A 27,020-nucleotide genomic window follows, 5' to 3' on the forward strand; every position below is an offset into this window, starting at 1 on the left:
GTGGAAGGACCTGAAGCGAGCAGTTCATGTGAAGAAACCCACCAACATCCCAGAGTTGAAGCTGTTCTGTACGGAGGAACGGGCTAAAATTCCTCCAAGCCGGTGTGCAGGACTGATCAACAGTTACCGCAAACGTTTAGTTGCAGTTATTGCTGCACAAGGGGGTCACACCAGATACTGAAAGCAAAGGTTCACATACTTTTGCCACTCACAGATATGTAATATTGGATCATTTTCCTCAATAAATAAATGACCAAGTATAATATTTTTGTCTCATTTGTTTAACTGGGTTCTCTTTATCTACTTTTAGGACTTGTGTGGAAATCTGATGATGTTTTGGGTCATATTTATGCAGAAATATAGAAAATTCTAAAGGGTTCACAAACTTTCAAGCACCACTGTATGTGATGCAATATATTTTTCCCCAAAAAAACTGCCGCCTTGTCATTTCTGGCGTCCCACTGGATGTGAACTGAGCCATTCTGAAAGCGATCCTCTAATCTAACGTTACAGGAAGCTCACATTACCCTGACGGAGTTTAATCAAAGTGCGCTGCGTCTCACCATCACCCCGGAGTCGCGAGTGTTACTCCACCTTCAGGTGCTTTATGGGATAAATGAACTGACGGAACCTTCCAGATCGTGACTTTTGGAGGTGACGCAGGTTATGGTGAGAGAGAGAGAGAGAGGAGCAGATCTCATCTGGGTGTTTTTTTTTAATCCCGTTCTGTTTGCCTTTCCAGGCTGCCGTCGCTCAGTCTGTGTCCAGTCCATTAATAATTAAGATGAAGATGCTCTTTCTGGAAGATGGACAGAGCGAGTGAGGATGCAGAAGTGGATGAGAGAAGATAGAAACATCATTTATCTTTCATTCTCTACAAATTATTTACAGTTATTTATCTTTCAGTTAAGTCAAATGTTTTCACGATCAAAGCAAAACAACAAAAAAAACAGATTTGCAAACGTGACTCAAATTTTTTTCTTTATAATCACACATCCTGATGAAGGAGTTGATTTACATTTGCCACACCCACAAAACTCCAAATAAGGAAAGGCTCACTGTGACAAAATGGTGATTTTGCAGCCATTGTTGTGCGATGATGCTATATGGCAAATAAATGTATTTTTTTTTAATTTACAGGTAATAATTCATGCAGTAGGTTAAACTAGCTAGTCTGGGTTTTTTTTTTTTTGGTTGTTTTTTTACAACGTCTTCCAGTCACGCTAGTGAAACATTTGGCCCGATTTTTCATTCTTGTGACGGCGTGACTGGCAGCGTGCAGCTTGTTAGCTATCTAACGAATCCATACTAACGAGCAAATTGTATTTAATGTCCACCTGGCAACTCTGTTGCTGAACCGTAGACTGGGAGCCCAGGCTGTGTGTTTTTCTGTCGAGTCAGGGAGCGAACAGGGCCGTGTGCTAAATGTCACAGTGAAGGTGATGTGTAACGAGACGCGTTCACCTCCGGGAGAGTCTCTGCCTTTACACTGTGACTCGACTGTGTTTTTCTGATGGACTGAGTTCCTGGGATAAAGTACACGAGGCAGAAACGTAACATCGCAGTACTTTATATCTCAGGAGTTTGATTCATTTATTTGTGTGTGTGTGTGTATTTTTTTTTTAATTATTATAATTTTTTTTAAAGTAAATATTGTGTGTTTTCTTCTGCCCGCCTCAGCACTGCGAGTAACTCAACCCGGAGCACTCCCACTTGTTCACCCGTCCTCCGTAAGCGCTCTCGCTCTCCAGTTCCTCCGAGTGCAGACGGAGAGAACATGGTGGAGAAGGGCTCCGACCACTCATCCGATAAATCACCCTCCACCCCAGAACAGACAGTCCAGCGGACTTACAGCCAATCAGTGCACGGCACACGCACCGGGAACAAGAACTCCAAGGTGAGCATGCACACACACACACACACACACACACACACACTAAACACACACACACTAAACACACTGTCTTTCAGTCTGAATTGTTTCTTTTAATTCTAAACAAAAATGAGACGTTTCAACTGCAGCTGCTTTCAAAACTAATTTTTGTGCAAATAGATGATGAACCCAGAATACTTAAAGGTCATAGCTAACGGTTTTAATTTTATGCACATTTGAAACTTTATATGTTAAAAACGCTCTGTAATTTTCTTCTGCTCCCAAGAAGTATTGATGATGAGTAATAATTAAAATAAGTTCATGCAGATTGCGGCGAATTTCTGTTCGGCTATTTTCGTGACCACTCGGCGCGTGACGTCATTTAAGCCAAACAAACCGCTTGAGTTGAGTCCACTTCCGGTTACTGACACTGCCGTCCGGCTTGAGTGCAGACGCGCGTTCAGGAATTTCCAAAGAAAAAAACCCCCATGCCTTATTGTGCAGTGAACTGTAACAACGGGACCGGTTCAGGAAGAAGCTTTTACCTTTTTCTGAGGGAGGAGACGAGGCGGAGCCAGAGGGTTGGCTTTTTCCAAAAAACGAGACGAGGCGGAGAGAGTGGATTGTGTGCGTGTGAAACAAAATCAAGCAGTCAGAGAAGAAACGGAGCAGCAATGCTGAAGCAAAAAGGAGAAGATTGGAGGAAACATTTTTACTTTTGCTTGCAGTTGACAAGTCAAGAATCCTGAGGGATCCTGTACAATCACTGTGGAAATGAGACAAAGGGATATTTCCTCACTTAGAGTCGGCTATAAATAGTATAATGCCGCGGATGGCAGGCTAATGTGGCCGACCGGCGCACTGTCCAGTAATCGTTCCCTATATCCACTAGGGAGGCGGTTTAATTATTCTTCAAAAGGGCTCTTGTTTAGTATTACGACAAAAGTAGGAATTTATCATAACTACCAGGATAAATCGTTTGGGTGCGAGTCTTGTTGAGGTCCGGGGTCGCCGCGATCAGAATCGGCCGAGTCGCTGTCCGATTCCGAGGCCGCACGGTCAAACCAGTGAGCCACATTCACCGATTGCTTCACAACGGCCATAGGGTCATACAGATACGGTTTCACCTCTCAATATTCAATTTGGAGAGTTCCTGCTTCAAAATCGCTTTCAGACATTTTACACAACCTCTCACGACCAGAGTCCGTACACGTGTGCTCGGTTCGCAGGTAAACGCAGAGCTGCTCCCGGTCTGTTTGGCTTAAATGATGTCACGACGACGCCCCCTGGCGGTGAAAGTGTGCATAAGTGAGATGTAAACAAACCTTCAGAAACTGGGCAAAACAGTATATTTTAACCGTTTTATTCAGTTTTATGGTGCAAATTAGACACCAGGAAGATTGAATTCACTTTTTGGGTCGTTCTTCTAGACAATAAAGTTGATATTCTACGTTTCACCTCCGACCCTTGCCGATGACCTTTAAAAAACGAAAAGAAATGCACTGTATGTATTTTTACTTGCGAATATGCAAATAGGTACAACTCCAATTTGAGGTTAATTTGTTATCAACTCAGAGATTCAGTCTGGAAGTTTCTGGAATGAATTTTCTCTCTAATTGAGGCTCAACATCAGCACTGTGTGTCATCGTCATCGTCAATGTTCTCTCCGTCTCTCTCTCACCCACACTCTTCATAAATGTCATCAGTTATTTTCTAAAGCAGCTCGTAAGTGCAAAACCCCCCAAAAACAAAAAAACCCGCAACGTTCAAACACCTACAACTGTCAAATTTAAATTGATGTCCATACAGGTGTTTTGTTTTTTGTTCCCTGGATAAATCACTCTGATTTCTTTTTAGTTGTATTTGCCGTTTCTTTAAAAAACAGATTTCTTCTGTGTACGTTTTTATATAAAACAACAACAACAAAACCAAATAATCTCAGAACAGGAAGGGGCGGTCCTTATTGGCCGTCACGTGCTCGTTGCTGATTGGATGCGGTGTGTGTCTCTCACTGAAATGAAATATTGCACTTCTGCAGGACTCTGTTTTCTAGTTCGTGTAACAAAAACATGAATTTAATGCAAAGTTATTTCTCTGATTATAGTGAGGCGGAATTCAGTCTTCTGCAGAGCAAAAAGTCCGTGGGGTGGAGTCAGACCTGATCAAGCTCCTCCTACCGGGCTGGAAGTGGGCGGAGTCGAGGCGGTGGAGTGTTTCAGGCTGGATCAGTGTGTTTAATGTGATGTACAGGGTTCTATGGGTTCGGGTTGGACTTGTAGGAGGAGTGAGATCAGATCGAGCTCCACCCCCTGGACTTGCAGCAACTCTGCTTTCTTTGGGTGTCATTTCCTGTTTCGCAGCGCGCTCGTGTTTATGCTGTGCAAAGTTCACATCATATCTAAAAATAGCACGGAGTGAATCAGGAGATTCGTTTCAGCTCGTGTTTCATCTCATCGTTGTTTCCGTCTCTCAGCCAATCAGCAGTGAGCACGTGGTGATCAGTACGGAGTTGTTCGTGTGTTTTGCACTTACGGAAAGTCGCCTTCATTTTCACTCTGTGCAGTGTACGACATTTCTTTTTTCATTTCTTGATTCCTTTGTTCTTTTTTTTTTCTCATGCATGCTAGTCGCACAAGAGACTGTCCAGAGTAAGCATCACACTTTTCTGCTTTTCTCTCCACCCTGTGTGTGTGTGTGTGTGTGTGTGTGTGTGTGTGTGTGTGTGTTTTGATGTTTCGCCTGTATGTTAACCCTTTCCTCTCCTATAAGACGTATCATGCATGTTCAGTTTTGTCATGAGTTAAATTTCAACATAAAAAAATAAGCCCAAGTTGTAAAATTGATATAATCACATCTCGATTGGAATGTTTCCACACTGAAAGAATGAATGTGGTTCAGACGATCCTAAATCTGACCTTCTGTACCATGAACATCAGATTTTTATTTTTTAAATGAAAAAAAAGTTCTGGATTTTTCAAGACTCGCTCCACTTCAGTGACCTTGACCTGCTCATTAAAAGGTTTATCAGCGTTTAACCTCCTGAGGTCACATGGCCGAATGATAAATCTTTTTTGATAAACCTGTGTACGATTCGAAATATTGAAATACTTCCTCTTCTTTGGGGAGAAATACATACCGTATATTTGCATAAAAGTTCTGCTCAGAGCTGCTGAATCGGTGTGGAATGTTTTATTTGTTTGTTTTGTAGCTGTTAAGTGATGAGAATAAAAACACTTAATAAGAATAAAAAATAAATCCAGCGGTTTCTTTATCCCACTCCACTCTCCGTCATATCAACTGCATGTGTAAAAGTTTTAGCACCCCACCTTGAAAGCCGTGAGCATCGAAAAACGTCCCAAATCCCCAAACTGAAGGCAGTGTCAAGGATAACTGTAGTTTTAGTGCATGAGGGAGAAACATCGCCCCCTAGTGGCAGCTTAGTAGAGGAGGGTTTAATATGCACTTAATCAACAACAACTTAATTATTAACAACTGATAATTATTTACAGTGTATTTACACACACAGGTAAACAATCATTTAATTTAACATCATTAACGAGAAATAATTATAACGTATTATGTTTGAACGGTTCTCCGCTTCGTCATTGTTGTTAATTAATAATACATCTATAATAAATAATCTGTAATAAACGTATAATTAGACATCACAGCTCATAAACATTATTAATCCTAGCAGCTTTGTCAGTAGCTGGTTAATGATTGTGAACAATCGTGTGTGTGTTATAATCGTGATTATATTATAATTATTCTTAGAAGTAATTTATTGAAGACGTGGAAACGATGATGAGTGATTATTCTGAGTTATAACGATTTGAGTGTAAATAACTGAGCTGTTTTTCAGCTGTGAATCTGAATGATGAGGGATTAGTAGCTCGTTACTGAGCTACTAATCCTACTTTGTATTAATTATTAACCAGCAATTCAGTTCTTAGTTTTATTATTAAATATTTTCACCCACTGAAAGACCTCCCTTTAATTCATAACCATGATGAAACCTTATAACTTTATAGAGCATGATTATTAATACTGTATAGCAAAGGGATTATTTTTAATAATTAAGGTTTTATGTTACAAATTAATGTGATACAGTTGCAGCACGTTATATCATTTAATAATGTTTATGATTTCTTTGTTTGCTCCTCTGTGTGTGTGTGTGTGTGTTGTTGTTATTATTATTATTATTATTATTATTATTATTATTATCTGCTGTACATGTATTTGTAGTAATACTCTACTTGCTTTTTGTAAATGATGCAGAAAGTTTAATTTTTCTTGTTTGTTTATTATATTTTTTTCACCCAAAGCCAATCTCTTAAACCCTAAAAAATCCTCTTGTCTTTTTGTAACACTGCCCTCTTTTGGTTGAATCTGCACACATCTGCATCTATACCTGCCCTTGAGACACATCTGGAGCATCCCACTGCTCCTGTAACTGATATAAACAGAAGAACACACACACACACACACACACACACACACACACACAGAGGTATACATGCAGGTCTGCAGCTTCACCCTGTCATCATCATCATCATCATCATCATCGTCACGCTGCTGAACAAACCCCATGCTGAGTTCTGGGTTTCTGTCTAACGTCTCTCTCTTGTTCTTTCTCTCTTTTCATTTTTTCACTCCTCTGACCACCAACGAGCAGAAAAGTCAAAGCTGGTACAATGTAAGTCACAGACTGTTTCTCCTTTTTCTAAAGTAATGTTTAGTTTACACCATTAGAATTTACTCCTGATGACAGGGCTTTGTTTATTTCTGTTGTGTTTTTTTTTCTTTTTTTTTGTGGCTTTATTTCCTGTTCACGCTTCCATACATGTTACAGTTTTATTGTAGAATTCAGGCTTTTTCAGACGAAAACAAAACTGTCACAGTTTCTCTTAAACAATGACGTGATCAATAAATAATTTATTAAAAAAATTTAACTGTTCCAACAAATAAATTAACTTTGGCTGCCTGGACAAATTACAAAAAACTAATATTTATTTTAAGAAATGTGAGAAAATAAATTTAACTGTATTTTCAAAGTATTTACGCCAGTACAATACAGTACATAGCAACTATATATTTGTAAAATTTATTACTTTTAAATTCATAAACTTGTGAACTGTGTTTGCCAGGACAGCTTCTAAAAAATGTGATATATATATATAAATGAAAATGTAAAACTGAAAATCTCTAAAATTTGTGAAATAAAATAAAACAAAATAAATAAAAATATATCAAGAAAATAATGTAATAAAAGTATAGATTTAATAAAATAATAGAATATTTCTTTCAATATTGTTCAGTCGATAATCATGTTTTCCCCACATTATTTCTGGTGCATTTTCTTTTTGTATTTAAAAAAAAAAAGTTCACCTTTCAACAGCTTTTCAATTTCATAAAATCGGTGAAATTTAGTTCCGTCTGAAATGTGGTGATTGTGATATCTGTTTATTTCTGTAATATCTCATAAAATATCAGGCCATTCTGTGGCTGGGAAGTTATTTAATTTGAGGGGATTAAAGCAAATAATGTGCATGAACTCGCTCGCTTGGCGCAGTCAAGCAGACAGAGGAAGTCCGTGTGTGCATGCGCAGGTTTACCTTCTTCTTCTTCTTTTGGGTTTTACGGCAGCTGGCATCCACAGTGTTGCATTACTGCCATCTACAGGTTTCCCTTTGAGCGTGCACTGACAGTTCCATCATTCTGTCGCTAAACGAACAGCTGATCACACCGAGGTGCTCGCTGAGCGCCAATATTTATTAGTTTGGTCCTGCGTTTCCTTTCCTTCATATAGAACATAACGTCTTTTCTTCTCGCTTTCTTTCCGTTACTGTAGTCGCTCTTTCACGTTTCATTCACACACTCACGCCCTCCATTTTTCTCTCCTGTTTCAAATTTGTATCCCACAATGCCTTGCGTGAACAGGGAAAGCCCACCACGTGATGCATGACGTAGTATCTTGAATTGGGTCATGGGGAAGCAGGAAAAAATAGTGGAGAATTTAGGGCCACGTGGAGATAAATTCATTAATTATTCTATATTTAAAAAATCTAATAAAATTGGAAGTCTGTGACTCGAATTCAGTAGCTTTTGGTCACCGAACAAAAATAATTGGGTGTCTGGAAAATTCTTTTTATGACCTACACTTGAAAAATCTGAAAGGCCGTACAGCTTTAAGGTTGAAAGGTTAAACATGAACAGTTGGATCTGTATATACTGTAAAACCCCCACAGTGAGGCAGAGGGGCGGAGTCAGTCACACTCGGTCATGTGTACAGTCCTGACTTTACTTTCAGGAGTGTTTTCTTTCAAAGCCAGAAGGATTTTATTATTTGGAGAACTTCAGCCAGTAACGTTTTCCCGTGAGAAGCTGGACGTCGGACGGTCAGCAGTGAGGACGAGACCCTGAAGGCTGTGGTGTTGTTTTGACTCTCGGCTGTAATGATCTGGAGAGAACGCAGAGACGAGGCGAGCGCTGTTGAAAGTCGCTGCACTCGGGTTCATGCTGGCCGTGAATGGACTCTTACAGTTTACACGCATGCGATTGTTTCACAAAAACTCTCGAGTTCTCTTTCAGCACAAAAATCTCTCAAACAGAGACTCGTCTGTTTCTTTATCTGCTGTTTCAGTTCCACAAACCGGACTTTTGCTTCTCTCACTATTCCTTTACTCCTCCGCTAATTACTGGGCATGTCACGATTTCATGATAATATACCAGTTATTTATAATAATAATATACCATTTATTTATAATAATAATATACCATTTATTTAGTGCCTATGCAAATATGCTCTCAGCACTTTACAATCACAAACTAGCAAATAATAATTCAGTAACTAATTAAAAAGGCTAAGGCAAAAAAAAAAAAAAAAAAGATAGTGTGTTTCCGGTAACATGAAATACTAAAATAAGGTCAGTAGGTAGGAAAAAGTTTTTTTTTTTCTTAATTTTTTTTTATTTTGTTCGAAAAAATTGACACAAGTAAACATCTTACAAAATAGTATTTTGGCACAGAATCCTTTATACCACACATCATAATAAAATAAAAGTGTTTTAAATCTTTAAACGAATTTAAAAAAAAATCACAAGAGTTCGAGTTATGATCTACGGAAGCGTATTGCTGCCACACTCAAAAAAATTTGGCTTAGAATCAAGTAATTACGTGAAAAGATATTGTTAACAAAGTTATCACGTTTTTACAATATATTTATCATGTAATAACATAACATCACGTAATTTCATGATATGAAATTATCACGTTATTTCATGATATTTTCATGTAATAACATGAAAACACCTTATCAAGAAATAACGTGAAAATAACGTCCTAGGCTCGGCTACTTCCATTAAAAGCAGACGGCCTAGCCTAGCCTACTGTAGAACTTGGGTCGAGCAAAAACGCCGAGCAAAAACATGGCTAAATCCTGAATGACTCCTATTTGTATAAATAGGGGACTACATAGGCAGCAAAATGTAGTGTTTTTCCCTGCCATGGAAGTGCACTTGTATACTGAAGAGGAAGCAATTTGCATTACAGCCTTGAATGAGGATTCAAAATGGTGGCTCGGCTCAGTTTCCCTTCCTCCTTCAGTATACAAGTGCGCTTCCATGTTTATGCAGGAGGGCTGATAGAAGTGGCGAAACATTTTACTTTTTATCGTTTCTTTCACAACTTGAATGCGTTGAAACAAAAAATTATGACAAACTAACGTCGCTTACACTAAAATATCGAGGGAAATTGGTAATAAAAACTTTACGGTTGGCAATTTCGCCGCCGAAATTCTCGGTCGGTTGGGTTACCGGAAACACACTATTTTTTTTATTTGGCCTAATAACTAAAGACTAAACAGCTATAGATTAGACTAAAAGCAAGCCTAAAAAGATGATTCATGATATTTAAAATAATAATAATAATAATAATAATAATAAATGAAAAATTTTATTACAAAAAAGCAACATTTATTTTTCTATTGTTTATCAACTTAAATATTCCTATTCTTTAATAAAAAAAAAAAAAAAAACCTTCTGTTTCATTTTCTTAACCAACTAATTATTTCCTCACATTTGTAAAGGTTGGAGTAAAATATAATCACCTATGAACTAATATTCCTTTTCTTAATAAACGTTTATGAACATTTTGTTCTGCCTCCATTTGCTTCTCTTTTCTTTATCTTTCAGCCATCTGTTGAAAGGGAGAAAGCACCAGTTCCTTCTTAAATTGATTTGTATAATCAGTCACACTGCAGCTCTTTCACATTTTAGATCTGTTTTTGTGTGTGTGTGTTTTCACAGCATTAGAGCTGCGCTACTTCTGTCTCTGGTGAAGTCACGTGTTTTCCTTATATTGTACGTTATTGATGATAATCGTGATTTTTCTTTTTTTCATTGAATTGAATGGTCATAAATTTGTATCGCAATTTATCATCGTACAATATATCATTAATGCCTATTAATTACTACTGTATATATTTTCAATCGAAACTATTTTGAACACCGTGTGTTAACATTCGTGCAGTTAAACTTCAAACAAAACTGTTTCTTAGGAAGAACCAAGAAATATTTGTGATTTTGTTGATTTTTATTTTGTTGATTTTATTATATTATAATGTATTTGTGTTACAGTTGAACCAGAACTATCAACTGTAAAACTAATCAGATGCAAAAACTCAATGTAAAAACTGAATGAATGGATGACATTCTGTGTTTTCAGAACATGTTCACTGCCCGTCTTTACCATTTGTAATGTTCTCTAACACGTCCTCCATGTTCTCAAGATGTTTTTTTTTATCTCAATATAAATGTAATGTATTATTCAAGATGCATATTTTTTTTCCAGACATCCACACACTCATGCGTACACACACACAAACTTAAATAATATGTGCGAGCCTTCAGATTGGATATTAAAGTTACACGAGATAAGAGATTTATTACAAGGTCAGGTTTGTACAGCAGTATTTGTTGCTAAAGTGCACAAAAAATATTTAAATATAGCTTGAATTAAAAAAAAACTTAAATAAACCTTTAAAACATAGTAATGAAGTATCAAAGTACAAACTGTTGAAAGGAATCAGTCATCTGTGCGTGAGGTAAATGTTGAATAGTTAAATAATGCTACAAGAATTATTCTACATTTATTACTTATAATTGTAATAATTTAAAAATATTTTATTTTGAAAATATTTTAATTAATATTCACTAAAAAAAACATTTTGTACATTACTTATGTAAGTGGATGTGGAATTTTTTCTCATTCTCATTATCTCTAGCCACTTTATCCTTCTACAGGGTCGCAGGCAAGCTGGAGCCTATCCCAGCTGACTACGGGCGAAAGGCGGGGTTCACCCTGGACAAGTCGCCAGGTCATCACAGGGCTGACACATAGACACAGACAACCATTCACACTCACATTCACACCTACGCTCAATTTAGAGTCACCAGTTAACCTAACCTGCATGTCTTTGGACTGTGGGGGAAACCGGAGCACCCGGAGGAAACCCACGCGGACACGGGGAGAACATGCAAACTCCACACAGAAAGGCCCTCGCCGGCCCCGGGGCTCGAACCCAGGACCTTCTTGCTGTGAGGCGACAGAGCTAACCACTACACCACCGTGCCGCCCGTGGAATTTTTTTTTTTTTCCCAAAAAAATATATTTTTTTCTTTTCTACAATTTGATTAGTAGTTGAGCAGGAAACAAGATCTGAACAGGATGTGACGTCCATAACGTGAAAATTAAGCGTTTGGAAGCCTTGCGTTATACTTTATTGAGCTCTATTTTTATTACACAGCATTATTAACTTCACACCAGGATAAAGCACTATTTTCCAACTTATGTACACTTTTTTTTTTGTTGTTGTTGTTGTTGTTCTGATGCTTAGTGAAGGAAACTACATTAGTAGAAAGCAAAAGTTTCATCTCGCATGCTAGCGGGTGGTTTGGTTCGGTTCGGTTCGGTGTGGAACCCGATAACACAGGGTTTCATTTTCACACAAAGCTCCAGGTCGTACCTTTAACCTCTAACTCCTTGGGGAATTGTCTTCTTTTTTCCTGAGAAGGCGTGTAGCACCAGGCGGTTTTACTCTTCAGATCATGACCGCTTGGAGTAACTCGTCAAACACGAGGAGGACACAGGAGCAGGGTCATGTTCAACTTCTGTGCAAAGAAGAGATTCCTGTGATCCTAAAGGCTGGAGAACAAAAGGAATTCCAGGAAAAACTGTAAGAATTCTGAAAGGGGGCACCCATGAAGGGCGTCATCGTAAATATCCGTGCCCCTCCACCATCGGGTTGGAGGGAGGTCTGACAGCGCTGCAGCAGAGGACACACTTCGACACCTCGGCCCCTCCTCTGGACTCTCCTGCTTTTCTGATTGGTTCAAGTGCAGCCTTGGGCACTCCCCCATTTCCTCAGCACACAAACATTCCCTGACTCTCCTCCCATCCTGCACTGTTGTTTTCTAGGAAACCTGCAAGAGCTCTGGGTAAAGCTGTTGTTTTGGCTGCCTCATTTAAGTGGAGAGCTCCAGTCTTATTTCTCAACACGCAGGAACATTGCTTGACCTCGTCTCTCGCCTTTCTTCAAGGAATCGTGCTTTGTGTTCCGAGTATTTTTTGAAGCAGGATTTATTATCTACTCCAACAGTTTCTTCCCTTTGACACATGGTTGAAGCAATCACTGTGCAAAACTGTACAAGACTTCCAAAGTTTATTCTTAGAAGATTGCATCGCAACAAGCAGAGTTGAAACCACTTTTCAAACGATCATTAACAAGTCAGAAGCCACCGGATCTTCTTTTTTTTTAGTTTGATGGGCCGAGATGCTCCAAAACAAAGAAACAGCAGCTGAAAACATCGTTCCTGTTTGGAGAGTAGGATCTTCTGTTTGCACCAAAGAAATGTGATCACTTCTTCTTCTGCTTCTTGCATGCTGTTTCTAAACTTTCCTGAAGGTATCCTTGATTGCCTGCAGAAATCTTGCCTCTTAATTTCAGGAAAGATTAAGAGATGAAGTATATTCGTTGATAGGTTTGAAACAGCCTCACCACTTTTTTTTAAAACAAGTTCTGGTGAAAGTTTCATGTGGATTTATCTCCAGGACTTCAGCCTTCCTGGGTTATGTTGTGGTTTCCTGAGCCAGTCAAGAGAACTTCCACTCCTAGACTTGATGCACAGGCTGGGTGATGACAGATGACATGTAGCCAGAAGGTTGAGGAGGTTACTCCAGGTCGTCTAAGAGCTAGGCTATACTTCAGAACTTGGGCTTGGTCCCAACAACACAAACTTGGAAAACTGTCCTCCACGAAGATAGATCTTGGACCATCGATCAGCTGGGTTAACCGCTGTACTGGACGACCCTTGTGAACTTTCTCGGCAGAAATGGTCAGCATGGAGAGTGAGATGGACTCGCTGTGTGACTGGGAGATGGTTCAGCACCTTGAAGGTCTTCAGTATTGTTGGACTCAGTGGGAATGGGAGTTTGAGAGAGTTCCAGCAGTAAGTAATCAGCAAGAGAACACAAAGGTGGAGTTGTGGTCTTTTATAGGAGCTCGTAAAAGTGCTAATGCTCTGACTTTTGAGACTGAATTTGAGCACCTGTGGCACATTTTCCCTTTGGGTTACTGGAGAGTTTCCATCATTACAAAGCTTTGCATTTGTGGAACCAGACTCATTTAAGACATTTGTTTTTATTTCAGCACGTTCTGTAAGTTCTGAGATTTCCGAGTAGTCTGGTCTGAGCAGTTCCAAACGTTCATTTAGAACCGTCTGCTTCCACTGATCTTCTGTACAAAACATTTGCATAGCATTTTAGCTTTACGGAGCATTTTAACACTCGTGTTCTGGTTATTACATCTATCAGAGGGGGTTGAACTTTTAATATTCCACTTTTTTGACTCTGAAATGATATTTAAGGTATTCTCTTTAATATGACAGACATGAGCTTCTCATTCCACTTGTGAGATCGAGTATTCTAGACCAAGTACAGGATGTAGATCTTACCCAGACATGCTGACCGTAGATATCTTCAAATGAATCTCATTCACCGCGTCCTGGTAAAATTTAACGCTGAGAAAGCATCTGGAACAGGGCATCAGACTGCTCTTACAAGAAACCTGACCAACATGGATACTTAGACAATTGACCAGCAGTTCATGTGTTCCAAACTTTCAGACAACCCACACCACAGCCTTATCATCAATTACAGCGTCCATGATGAACGTCACAATGTGTTCATATCCTGATTATCAGCACAGACCATTTGATTGCATTTATCTCAAGTTGTGTTCTTGCAAGCTTGTCCTCTATTCTGGTGTCTCTGTTCCATCTCTCAGGTGTTAAGCCCTACGTATAAGCAACGCAATGAGGACTTCAGGAAACTCTTCAAGCAGCTACCCGACACTGAGCGCCTCATCGTGGGTGAGTGGAAGAGCAGATTCACATCAGCAGCAAGACCAATGTTGGATCTTTATTATTATTATTATTATTTTATGTTGAAGGTATTGAGGTCTGAGAATAAGAGGATTTATTCGTATTAATTGGGTAGCGTTGCTGCCTCACAGGTTCTGAGTCCCAGATTTGATCCTGAGCTCAGGTTACCGTTTGTATGGAGTTTTGCATATTCTGTCTACATCTGTATGGAGTTGCTCCAGGTTCTTGGTTTTACTCCCACCTTACAAAAAAAGTGCTGGTCGATGGATTGGCAACTCTAAATTGACCCTTGGTGTGAATCAGGGTATACCGTACCTGCATCGGTAGATTTTGGGAGAAGAATCAGATTCTGATTACAGTAAGACCACAGATATTCACTTAACATGACTGACCCCTCGACATCAACCACTGACCTCTGACCTCTGATCTTTGTCCTGCCAGACTACTCATGTGCCCTGCAGAGAGACATCCTCCTACAGGGTCGCCTCTACCTCTCTGAAAACTGGATTTGCTTCTACAGCAACATTTTCCGCTGGGAAACACTGGTGCTTATTTACCTGCTTGATATTATAGCCTTCTTCTTCTTCTTCTTCTCAGTTTTCTCTTGCACACTGCTCTGTTTCTTTTTCACACGATTCTCTCATGATGAAACTTCCTGAATAAAACCTGTGTTGCTGTAGCTGATGGTGCGTCTGAAGGACATCTGTTCTATGACTAAAGAGAAGACGGCGCGTCTCATTCCCAATGCCATCCAGCTCTGTACTGACAATGAGAAGGTGAGCTCAAGTTCTCACCAAACTGAACACTTCTGTCTTTCTTCTCCACACCAGTCTTTTCTTCAACACCATTTTCTTTTTTTCACAGCACTTTTTTACCTCATTTGGTGCGCGGGACCGGACCTACATGATGATGTTCCGTCTCTGGCAGAATGCTCTCCTGGACAAGGTGAGCTACATCCAGTATGAAGTAGAGTTGACGTAAATTGGCAGAGATTTTTTTTTTTTTGTATCATCAGTGCAATTTTTGGTTCCTCTCTCTTTGCCAAGTAGCCGTTGTGTCCCAAAGAGCTGTGGCACTTTGTCCATCAGTGTTATGGGAACGAGCTGGGCTTGACAAGTGATGATGAGGATTACGTGCCGCCAGATGATGACTTTAACACCATGGGGTGAGTTTTGCCTCCTTCAACATCTGTTAAAATGTGACTCATGGTTCATGCACACCCACAATGGACAGCTTTTTACTACAGCTAATATTGCAGCTTTCTATCTGATGGGTTTATATGGATCATCCATAGGCTCTTTTGTGACTGGTTTATTTTGCCTTACATTTGTCTGCAATCCATCCATTCATCCACCATCCATCCATCCAACCACCATCCATCCATCCATCCATCCATCCAACCCTCTATGAGAAGAGCCTGAGATGTCTTCTTGGTTGACGATGTAGCAGAGATGCAGGCTGAGACTTAGCACTAAAGAAAAATCCATCCATCCAACCAACAATCCACCCATCCCTGTATCCATCCAAAGTTCATTTATCTATCCATCCATCGGTTTCCACATTCCAAACCTTTTTTTGTAACCAAATCAACTATAAAATCCACACTTTGTGCACTTTATGATCTTTTGGCACTGGTTTATTCACATTATGTTTGTCTAGCTTTTCATCCATCCACCCATCCATCCATCTGCCCATTCAAAAAGCAGAGCGTTCAAACAATGTTTATCCATCCAGTGAAGTTCTACCCAGCTATTCAAGCCATCCATCCAATTATAAATTAATTTATCCATCCATTAAAACACAACATGCTTATCCCTCCATATATTTATCTTTTAATTCATCTATCCATCAAACATTCCATCTTCAACCACCCAAGAAAATGTTATTTGCCCATCCACCAATTGGGTTTTGAGTGCAATCCATCCATCAAGGTAAAGTTTAAAACCCAACAGTCATTCTTCACAATTCCGAAATGAAAGTGTTCTCACTGACCCTATCTACCCAGGCTCGTAACATCCATATTACAGAAACGAGGCCCTCCACCTCTCATCACAGCCCATTATTATATACCTGAGAGTGTCACTCTGTCTCCTCGAGCTGATAATCTTGACCTCCAGCTGTTGCCCCCCTCCCTGGTGCAGGTACTGTGAGGAGATCCCACCTGAGGAGAACGAGGCCCAGGACTTGTGCACCAAAACCCCGGAGGTCAGAATGGACACAAGCCCACAGCTGCCCAAGAAATCCTTCACCAGCAATAACCTCCCTTCAACAGGCAGTGGCGACACACCTAGCCACGTGAGAAACACACATCTGATCAAACGGTGTACAGTCCAAAAGGCTGAGTTTACCACCAGAACTTTTGAAGCAACAAAAAAATTAGATGAAATAATAAATGATAACATTTCCTGCTTGATCTCTCCATCTAGTATGACGTTCCACCAGAGGAAGAGTTTTCTGGTTGTCTTCCTGAGGGTCTCCTAAGTCTGCCTTTACCAGATAACAAGCTGTCCAAGTCCAGTGGTCTTGCACCCTCACCGTCGCTTGACTTCAATGACAACGAGGATCTTCCAACTGAGCTCAGTGACTCCTCGGAAACTCACGATGATGGTAAGCGCGTCCCGATAGTGATCCCGATAGGAGGCTCTGTGCAAGTAACCAAACGTCACTTCTCAAAAAAAGCTGGTGAGATGGACCCAGGTGTCCCATCACTCACACCATCTCTTCCATCAGGAGAAGTCCAGGCCTTCCACGATGATCTAAATGGAAAGCAGTACATCAACGAGGTGTACAAGTTCAACGTGGACAAGCTGTACGATCTCCTCTTCACCGAGTCACAGTTCATGAGGGACTTCCTGGAGCTACGCCGCTTCTCTGGTGAGCACGCTTTATCCACACGGTTCAGTAATCCTGATGTGTATAAGAACTCAGAACCTGACGTCTGTTCTTTATCTCATTTATGATTGATCTCTGACTTCCTCCACAGATGTGGTGTATCATCCATGGAAGAAGGAAGCGATGGGAGACCAGAGCAGAGAGATCATGTACACCGTCACCATCACCAACCCCCTGGCTCCAAAAACCGCAACGGTCACGGAGACTCAGGTAACCTCAAGAACAACCGGGGCACGTTCAGTCGATTTCACTCAAAATCTGTGGTTTTTATTTTTAAATAAATTATTTTTTCACTTTCTGGAACCATTCAGGGTTCATGCTTTGAGAGGCGGAGCCTAGAATGAGACTAGACAGCACTGGGGAAAACATTTTCAGATTTTTTCAAGATGGCTCTTCAACATGGACAAAAGTTCACCATGTTTATAGATTACAGAAAGTCCAACTGTGTCCTGAACCACATCGTGAAATACTTGGATGTGATTTGCAGCAGATATTCAGAGAAAATATATACACGACCGTTCAAAAGTTTGGGGTCACCCAGACAATTTTGTGTTTTCCATGAAAAGTCACACTTTTATTTCCCACCATAAGTTGTAAAATAAATAGAAAATATAGTCGAGACATTTTTCTGGCCATTTTGAGCATTTAATCGACCCCACAAATGTGATGCTCCAGAAACTCAATCTGCTCAAAGGAAGGTCAGTTTTATAGCTTCTCTAAAGAGCTCAACTGTTTTCAGCTGTGCTAACATGATTGTACAAGGGTTTTCTAATCATCCATTAGCCTTCTGAGGCAATGAGCAAACACATTGTACCATTAGAACACTGGAGTGAGAGTTGCTGGAAATGGGCCTCTATACACCTATGGAGATATTGCACCAAAAACCACACATTTGCAGCTAGAATAGTCATTTACCACATTAGCAATGTATAGAGTGGATTTCTGATTAGTTTAAAGTGATCTTCATTGAAAAGAACAGTGCTTTTCTTTCAAAAATAAGGACATTTCAAAGTGACCCCAAACTTTTGAACGGTAGTGTGTGTGTGTATATATAATTTTTTTTTTTTTTTAGGAAGATAGACTTCCATTTCATGACCTTTATGAGCCTCAAAGCTCCAGTGCTTCAAAAAAATAAGAAGCAAAAATAAGACCTGAAACATATTTTGTCAGATCAGCTCAGTTTGTGTTGTCAGATTTTGAATGATTTTTGTTGTTTAATGAGAAACTGTTGTGTGAAACTCTGACAAGAAATATGTTTATGAATTTTTATCAGGTCTCAATGACGAAACGTGAGACTCGGATTCGAAGTAAAGTCAGCTCCTTTCTTCCTTCCTGTTCTTTCCTCCAGACTCTGTACAAAGCCAGCCAGGAGAGCGAGTGTTACATCATTGACGCCGAAGTCATCACTCACGATGTCCCTTATCACGACTATTTCTACACGCTCAACCGCTACATGCTGACCAGAGTGGCGAAGAACAAGTGCAGACTGAGGCGAGTCATGAGCACGGAGACCAGAGGGAATAAAAAAAGCACACAATATGTGAAATAATTCTGGGGGCGTTGTGGCTCAGGTGGATAAGGCGCCACACCATAAATCCGGGGACCCGGGTTCGATTCCGACCCGAGGACATGTCCCGATTTCTCCCCTGCTCATTTCCTGTCTCTACACTGTCCTATCCAATAAAGGTGAAAAAAAGCCCAAAAAATATATTTAAAAAAAATATGTGAAATATTTCATGTCCTCTCCTTCCACTGTAATGTTCAGACATGATGTCATCGCAGGGATACCCACTCGGGCCTCTTGTCATGCCACATTGCCTCCAGTGGTCATAATGGGGCACAACACCACAGTCTAACCCTCCATAATTTAAACCTCAAATGCCTCAATGTCATACATATGAACCTCATCCAGAAATCTAAACCTCGTTTGTAAATCACTCCAAAAACTAAACATGGTTTAAAAAAATATAAACCTCAATTCAAAATCTGAGCCTTGCAAACAAATTTCAAGCTTGCTCCTAAACTCCTCAATCCCAACCTCACTCCCAAATCAAAACCTCAGTCCTGAATCTAAACCTCAATCTTTAATCTGGAATTTGTTTTTTAATCTAAACAACACTCAAAACGTAACCTTAGCTGTGAGGATTTAGTCCTAAATTCAAAAACCTTGCTTCTAAATATAAAACATTACTTGCAAATCTAAACCTCACTCCTTAAATTTAAACCACATTCCTTAATCCTGAATGTCACTCCTTAAATTTAAATCTCACCCTTAAATCTAAACATCACTCCTTAATCCTGAACATCACTCCTTAAATTTAAACCTCACTCCTTAAACCTAAACCTCACTCCTTAATCCTGAACATCACTCCTTAAATTTAAACCTCACTCCTTAATCCTGAACATCACTCCTTAAATTTAAACCTCACTCCTTAAATCTAAGCCTCACTCCTTAATCCTGAACATCACTCCTTAAATTTAAACCTCACTCCTTAAATCTAAGCCTCACTCCTTAATCCTGAACATCACTCCTTAAATTTAAACCTCACCCTTTAATCTAAACCTCCCTCCTTAAATTGTTCATTGTGACTTACTCCTAAATCTATGTAGACCTTCATTTTAAGAATAAAACCTCACGATTAAACCGCAACTCTCTTTTAAACTCTAAATCTCAGGCCTACTTAAGCCTAAACCTGAATCCCAAATGTAAATAAATGTTGTGTTGTGTTCCTGCAGAGTTTCCACCGAGCTGCGCTACAGAAAACAGCCTTGGGGTCTCGTCAAGGGCTTTATAGAGAGAAACTTCTGGAATGGCCTCGATGAATATTTTAGACATTTAGGTGAGTCGAGTTCAAACCCCTGAGTCGATGATGAACTGGGCATTATTTTATTTTAGTTCTGAAAAATAAATAGTTTTAGCAAAGCGCGTCTAAGCGGACTTCACATGCAGTTAATGGAAAATAAAACGGAGGTGTGAAACGGAGGTTTTTATCAGCCTGAGGTTGATTATTTTCCGATTCCGGCACATCCTGAAGTGTTTTATTCCTCGTTTACTGCAGCACTGTGCACTAATACTGAACTCAGCAGAACAACGTGTCATGTCGTGTAGTTACAGTTAATGTCAGGGAACCTCGGTGAAATAAGTTGGTCGCTGTCGTTACTGCATTTTATTTATTTATTTATTTTATTTATTTATTTGTTTATTTTAATTAAAAGAGCTGAAATGTTTGTGTGTGGTTACCGAGGTGAAGGTTAGTGTGGGATTTCAGTGCAGCATCGTGTTAATTAGCTCCGTTAATATTTGTGTCAGAGGAAGGTCCTCACAAGTATAGTAAGGTGTTTGTGTGTGTGTAGAACTGGAGCTGAGTAAAGTGGAGGTCGTGCTAAATGAACCCCACAGACCTTCTCCCAAAGCCAAAGCGACGCGCTCGTCCACAGTGAGGAGACACCGGAAACGGGCGGTGGCTCACCTGCGGCCGCAGCACCTGAACGAGGAGCTGAGCGCCATCACCACGGCCGAGGACGACGAGGTCATCCAGCGCATTAAACACGTCCCAGGTTTGAACTCTTACATCAGCACATAAATCAATAAATCATCTCGGACACGTGATGTGTCTCCGCGGTGATGTGGGAGCGTGTGTGATTAATGCCCTCAGTTAATTATCTCGTACTGCTCGGGTTAAAACGACCCGATTTAAAAATGTGTTAAAGTGGAACATTGAAAAATTAAGCTTTGTGTGCTTTTTTTTTAATCAGGTTGAACATTAATAAAAATTATTTAAATCAGTCAAAAATGTATTCAGATGTATTGAATACTGGATTTTATCCTGTTTTTGTAGAGAAATTTCTCATTAAATACCACTTAAGGGATGCAAACTTTTGCCCTCAGCTTTACCTGCCCAGGGTTCCCGCGGGGTCTAAAAAAGTCTAAAATTCAGAAAGTTAAATTTTAGGCCTTAAAATGTCTAAAAAACACACATATTTTCATCTCAGGTCTAAAATTTAATTTATCCAAGTCTAAAATTCTTACATCCGCTCAGTCCGTTCCTAGAAGTGCCTGCAAAACATTAATAAAAAATGTGCCGGTTGCGTTGTTGTCTGCCTGCTAAAAAACTTCAATCACCGGTGATTGCGGCAAGTATGCAATGGTCCAGTTTGTCCACTCCGCCTACCGTAGCTCTACCTTCTAAGTTCCCGCCAAGTTTATGCAGTCTGTGGCAGTCAGAGGAGGTTAGCGGTTGTGTTGGCGGTGCGATGAGGAGTGTGGATACTAGCGCGTCGAATAATAGTGAGTAAAGAGGTTCACATACTTTTGCCACTCACAGATATGTAATATTGGATCATTTTCCTCAATAAATAAATGACCAAGTATAATATTTTTGTCTCATTTGTTTAACTGGGTTCTCTTTATCTACTTTTAGGACTTGTGTGAAAATCTGATGATGTTTTCGGTCATATTTATGCAGAAATATAGAAAATTCTAAAGGGTTCACAAACTTTCAAGCACCGCCATAAGTATGAAAAACGAGAATGTTGTGTGAGCAATAGGCTGAAGCACACTATCGCTGAAAGGAGCTGTGTTGGGCTGGAACGCTGGGTTAAATAGCCGCTCACATTAGCGCGGAGAGCTTTCACACTGTCAGCGGGCTCAAAAGTAGCCGCTCACCGGCGGCTAATCGCCGTCTGTGGCTTGTTATGCCGCCGGCTATTGTCAGTCGAGTCACAAAATTTAATATTAAATATTTCTGACGGCAAAAAAAGTTGCGAACGTAAATTACATCCACTATGTCATGTATGTCCGTTGCCGCGTCAACTTTGTTTACATCCTCGACATGAGTGCAGCTATTACTGCCCTGTGTTGCCAGATTGGGCGGTTTCCCGCCCAATTGGGCGGTTTTAAGTGCATTTTGGCAGGTTTTGAACATATTTTGGGCTGTAAAATGTCAGCAGTATCTGGCAGCATATTTTTTTTTACTTAATACAAGAAATTAATGGATGCCAACGTTTTTGCCAAAATGGTATTTTATTTTCCATTGTTTAGGCAGCTTCAGCATCATACTGTGAGATTCTGTTCAAATTGTTTTTTTTTTCTTCTATGAAGCCTGAGCCATTTATTTTATTAGTTTATAATTATTGTTTAATTTAGTCTTCAGGAGAGACTGCCTGCACACAGTACTAGTATTAATAGTTTTTTTTTTTTCTTACATGAAAGCTGAGGCATTTATATTATATTTTAAGGTAACTGCATGTTGTGCTGTGAGGTTCTCTGCACTTTAACTTTTGAACCAACAGAAGCATTTGGATAAGTAAAGCCTATTTTTCTGCATTTTTGTAGTCCTGGTAATCTTTTATATTGGTAAAGTTGTTTATAGGACCATTTCTCAGTGTCTTTGTATTTTTAATCAATAGTTTTTCAGTAATAACTTAATATTTAACACATCACTCAATTTTAAACAACCCCCGCCCCCCATGGGCTGCCCCCATAGTCTCCAAAATTTCTGTGGGAAACACTGGCGTGCGTAACAACGCTAATCAAGCTTAAGCTAGATGACCTGCCTCAAATACCCGTCCCGGGTAAATGTTATCCCAATTTTAGACGACCTGTTCCAAACCATCCCGCCCCATGAAAAATTCGTACTTGCATCTCTCTCTCTCTCTCTCTCTCATATATATATCTATCCCTGCACGCTTTGCGTGCATTATGTCTGCCGCTGGCAGACATTTTACCATTTTACACCCTGCTGTAAATTATTTGTACCCTGCTATTCTGCCAAACTTTGAAGCCCCTGCACTGTAGACAATCTTAGCGTGCACATTACATGTCATCAACGTTACCGTGACATGGAGCGCATGAGTCCAGTCAGCGTATTCAGCTTTCTAACAGTGCTCTTTTTTTTTTAATATATTATTCTCTCCCCAATGGTGTGTCTTTCCTGGCTTTATTATTTAGTATTTATTAATTTTGCATTCATGTTTTGCAATGATTTTACACCTCTGTCTCAAATGGCCCCTGTTTGTTCCGCTACTGTTTAAAAACCTGCTGTCTCCCTTGTATACCTCTCGCAAGGTATGACTTGATTTCATTGGTAAATCGCTGCCGCCTTGCGTGAGTTTGCTGTTTAACTGGAAGCAAGTGTGCTACGGGGCTACTGCGTATGTTTTAACTATGAGTTTTAAAAGATGTGTATGCATTTTTACTGTTAATATGGTTGAAATGGTTGCTACAGCAAGTGGAGGTCTGCGATGCTGTGGTTTGCAGCATGGGGTTCACATGAGCAATCAAGAAAGTCATCATCTGACAACAGTGCATTATATAATAACGCTGTTTTATTACCAGAACACCACTAATCAAAAATTTAAATGAGTTCTGTTGCAGTTAGGGGAAAAACCAAACCCCTACAGACTGCATTTACTGCACAAATGCCCTTTATCACGCTGTTGTCTTGTACTTTTGTTGCTACGTGACATAATGTACTAATGTTGTACTAATGTTGTACTAATGTTGCCGTATGACATAAATAAGCACACAATCAGTTTGTATCCCTGAGAGTCAGTTTATCAATACAAATGACTTTGTTTTGAGAATTGAACTCGATTGTCTTTTTTTGGGAAGGGCGGGGGTAGGGCAGGCTGTAATGCTTCGTGTTGGTCTAAAAAAAATTTCATAATGGTCTTAAAAAGTCTAAAAAAGGTCTAAAATTTAACTTACTGAATCCTGCAAGAACCCTGCTGCCATCCGATATCACATTCCGCTGTCTTTTTTAACACTGTTGTCTGTTCTTTCCCATGATCCATATGGGCACAGGATCCACGCAGACGCGGCACTTCCCCGACCCGACCGCCGGAGGTCTGGCGCTGTACAGCGTCTCCAAACTCCTGCTCATCATCAGCTTCATGTGAGTTTATTACAAGATGTCTGAGTTCATTTGGTAAATAAGACTCATGCAATAATTTAAAGATCTTCGAGAGTCCCAGAGTTCAGGAGGAACCTCTTACAGAGGCAGGAAGGTCAGATCTCCAGCCTGCTCCTGTTGGAAGAGGACGTGGTGTCAGTTGGTGGATTCCACAGAAACTGGAATGAGCTTCAGTCAGGAATAAAAGATGCACAGTGAGGCATGCAGTTACAGGAAAATAATCCACACCAGCGTGGTGTGATGCAGCGCGGCACTCTGAGGAGTCACTGCGTCCGGACGGATGTTGATTATTTTCAGATAACGGCACGTCCTGAAGAGTTTTATTCCTCTTATATCATGTTTGAACTTGTCTGAGTGTGAACATGGATACAGTTTTAACTCCATGCTAGCCTAAAAATAAATAAATAAAAATACTAATGGCGGCACGGTGGTGTAGTGGTTAGCGCTGTTGCCTCACAGCAAGAAGGTCCGGGTTCAAGCCCTGTGGCCGGCGAGGGCCTTTCTGTGCGGAGTTTGCATGTTCTCCCCGTGTCCGCGTGGGTTTCCTCCGGGTGCTCCGGTTTCCCCCACAGTCCAAAGACATGCAGGTTAGGTTAACTGGTGACTCTAAATTGAGCGTAGGTGTGAATGTGAGTGTGAATGGTTGTCTGTGTCTATGTGTCAGCCCTGTGATGACCTGGCGACTTGTCCAGGGTGAACCCCGCCTTTCACCCGTAGTCAGCTGGGATAGGATCCAGCTCGCCTGCGACCCTGTAGAAGGATAAAGCGGCTAGAGATAATGAGATGAGATAATAATAAATCGTCATATCCTAGCCATGCTCTTATATCTGGCATTTAATGTCGTCCTTTTTAAAACGAGGAATCTGTTGAACCTGTCGTGTTCTAAAACCTGTGATATGGGATTGTACATCGATTACAGCAGAAATCTGCATTATGTTTCATTTAATAATCTCATCTCATTATCTGTAGCCGCTTTATCCTGTTCTACAGGGTCGCAGGCAAGCTGGAGCCTATCCCAGCTGACTACGGGCGAAAGGCGGGGTACACCCTGGACAAGTCGCCAGGTCATCACAGGGCTGACACATAGACACAGACAACCATTCACACTCACATTCACACCTACGCTCAATTTAGAGTCACCAGTTAACCTAACCTGCATGTCTTTGGACTGTGGGGGAAACCGGAGCACCCGGAGGAAACCCACGCGGACACGGGGAGAACATGCAAACTCCACACAGAAAGGCCCTCGCCGGCCACGGGGCTCGAACCCGGACCTTCTTGCTGTGAGGCGACAGAGCTAACCACTACACCACCGTGCCGCCCTCATTTAATAATAATAATCATAATAATAAACTTTATTAGGCACAGGGTTTCAAAAGCTGACACGTATTTCTATGAAAGCTGTGCATAACAAATATAAATGAAGGGCAAATATATAATAATGAATAAAATAAAATCTAATAATGTGGATAAAAATATTAACACAGTGATTTGTATTGATAGTTGAAACTTTAAGAAATAGTGTGAAAATTATAATAACTTAGAGGTTTGAGTTCGCTGGACATTTTTTTTTTTAAAGAGTTAATCGAAAACTTTTTAGTTTCACGCATCACCAACAGTTTGAGCAAAATTTAGCTGAACTAAATTTAAGTCGACTCTGGACTGTCTTCACTTTTGTCATCAATTTCTTTTCTCATTTCTGTCTCGTCATCATCACATCTGTAGGATTTGTGGGTGTCGGGTATTAAAATAAGTTTAAAACTCCAGCATGCTAACACTAGGGGTCAGTGTGTGATCATCAGTGAGGGTGTGTGTGTGTGTGTGTGTGTGTGTGAGAAACGGGGTGAACATGGCTGCGTTTGTGTCCTCAGCCTGGTGCTGCTGGTTTTCCTCAACATGATGCTGTTCTATAAGCTGTGGACGCTGGAACAGACCACGCAGAGCTTAGCGTCGCTGCAGGGCCTCCGAGCTCGCGACAGGTACGAATCGCTCCGCTTCCACACGCCGGGGAAGAAAACGGAGGATTTCTGACTGCAACGTTTAATTCTCCTGAGATTTATTTTTATGATGGAAATTATGAGATAAAAACATACATATGAGATAAACACTAAAAATAATAGATGGAAGGTTAAATCATGATGGACAAATCACGTCTTCATATCAAACATCACGATCTTGTGCATCTGTAAAAACGTCATAAAATTGGTTTTGTTTCAGTTTTGCGAAGAAAATTTGTAGAACATTATAAAAAAAAAAAAAAATCAAGCGTACGTTGTGTTACACCACAACACAGTGCTGTGAAATTCTCACTCCTGATTGGTCAGAAGGAGTTGATTAGTTTCCTGTAAATCACAGGTTGATGTTAATTTCACTCGTTTAAATAAGTTCTCGTTTCTATTGTAACATCTCACTCATAGGGACGTGTACGAAGGATGTTCCATAAAAATGCATTAAAAATGTTGATCTGGTTGCGTTTTCTTCTTCTTCAAATAATGATATGTTTATTTAATGGTTACGGAAGGAGTCTCCAGTGTCAGGGCTTTGTAACAGAGGTGAAGCTGGAATTTCTTCAACAGCTTCAGTTTCTCAGTAACATCACAAACTGTGGGTTTTTTTTTTTTAAATTTAAGTTAAGTTTTATTAATTTCAAGAAAGAGAATAAAATGTAGTTTGGTCAGGGGACGACTGTTTCTCGCTACGATAATGTCAGCCATTTGTTTCACAGATTTTCCAAAACATTAATTATAGTTATAAACAAACAGTGAATTAAAAGAAAGAAGAAGAAAATATGTTGTACATTTTATAAAATTGTGGCTCCAAAATTGTTGAATCAGTGACTGAATATTCATGGAGGAAGCGTTTTATCTGCTACGATTTGTGTTTTATTTAAGAATATTGTTA

General features: G+C 40.0%; 1 protein-coding gene across 8 annotated transcripts in view; it reads left to right on the top strand.

Moving 5' to 3' along the window:
* The window catches only part of gramd1ba (GRAM domain containing 1Ba), a 92,113-nt gene that overhangs the window by 56,902 nt on the left and 8,191 nt on the right, over positions 1-27,020 (top strand). For 4 of the 8 annotated variants that reach the window (XR_009651570.1, XM_060909090.1, XM_060909092.1 and 1 more), the window contains exons 2-17: positions 1,681-1,897; positions 6,549-6,569; positions 14,217-14,301; positions 14,755-14,858; positions 14,994-15,089; positions 15,178-15,258; positions 15,363-15,478; positions 16,431-16,608; positions 16,740-16,920; positions 17,044-17,187; positions 17,297-17,415; positions 18,554-18,696; positions 19,942-20,045; positions 20,560-20,763; positions 24,011-24,101; positions 25,991-26,098. Coding sequence is in view for 7 of the 8 variants with exons in the window: in XM_060909090.1 (XP_060765073.1) it covers positions 1,681-1,897; positions 6,549-6,569; positions 14,217-14,301; positions 14,755-14,858; positions 14,994-15,089; positions 15,178-15,258; positions 15,363-15,478; positions 16,431-16,608; positions 16,740-16,920; positions 17,044-17,187; positions 17,297-17,415; positions 18,554-18,696; positions 19,942-20,045; positions 20,560-20,763; positions 24,011-24,101; positions 25,991-26,098 (1,992 nt within the window). In the remaining variant the exon portion in view is untranslated. Of the gene's footprint in view, positions 1-1,680; positions 1,898-6,548; positions 6,570-12,334; positions 13,381-14,216; positions 14,302-14,754; positions 14,859-14,993; positions 15,090-15,177; positions 15,259-15,362; positions 15,479-16,430; positions 16,609-16,739; positions 16,921-17,043; positions 17,188-17,296; positions 17,416-18,553; positions 18,697-19,941; positions 20,046-20,559; positions 20,764-24,010; positions 24,102-25,990; positions 26,099-27,020 lie in introns of those variants that run through there. The other 4 variants (XM_060909093.1, XM_060909089.1, XM_060909088.1 and 1 more) reach the window with 3 other exon arrangements.

The sequence above is a fragment of the Neoarius graeffei genome, chromosome 25 (assembly GCF_027579695.1).
Source record: "Neoarius graeffei isolate fNeoGra1 chromosome 25, fNeoGra1.pri, whole genome shotgun sequence".
Classification (NCBI taxonomy): domain Eukaryota; kingdom Metazoa; phylum Chordata; class Actinopteri; order Siluriformes; family Ariidae; genus Neoarius; species Neoarius graeffei.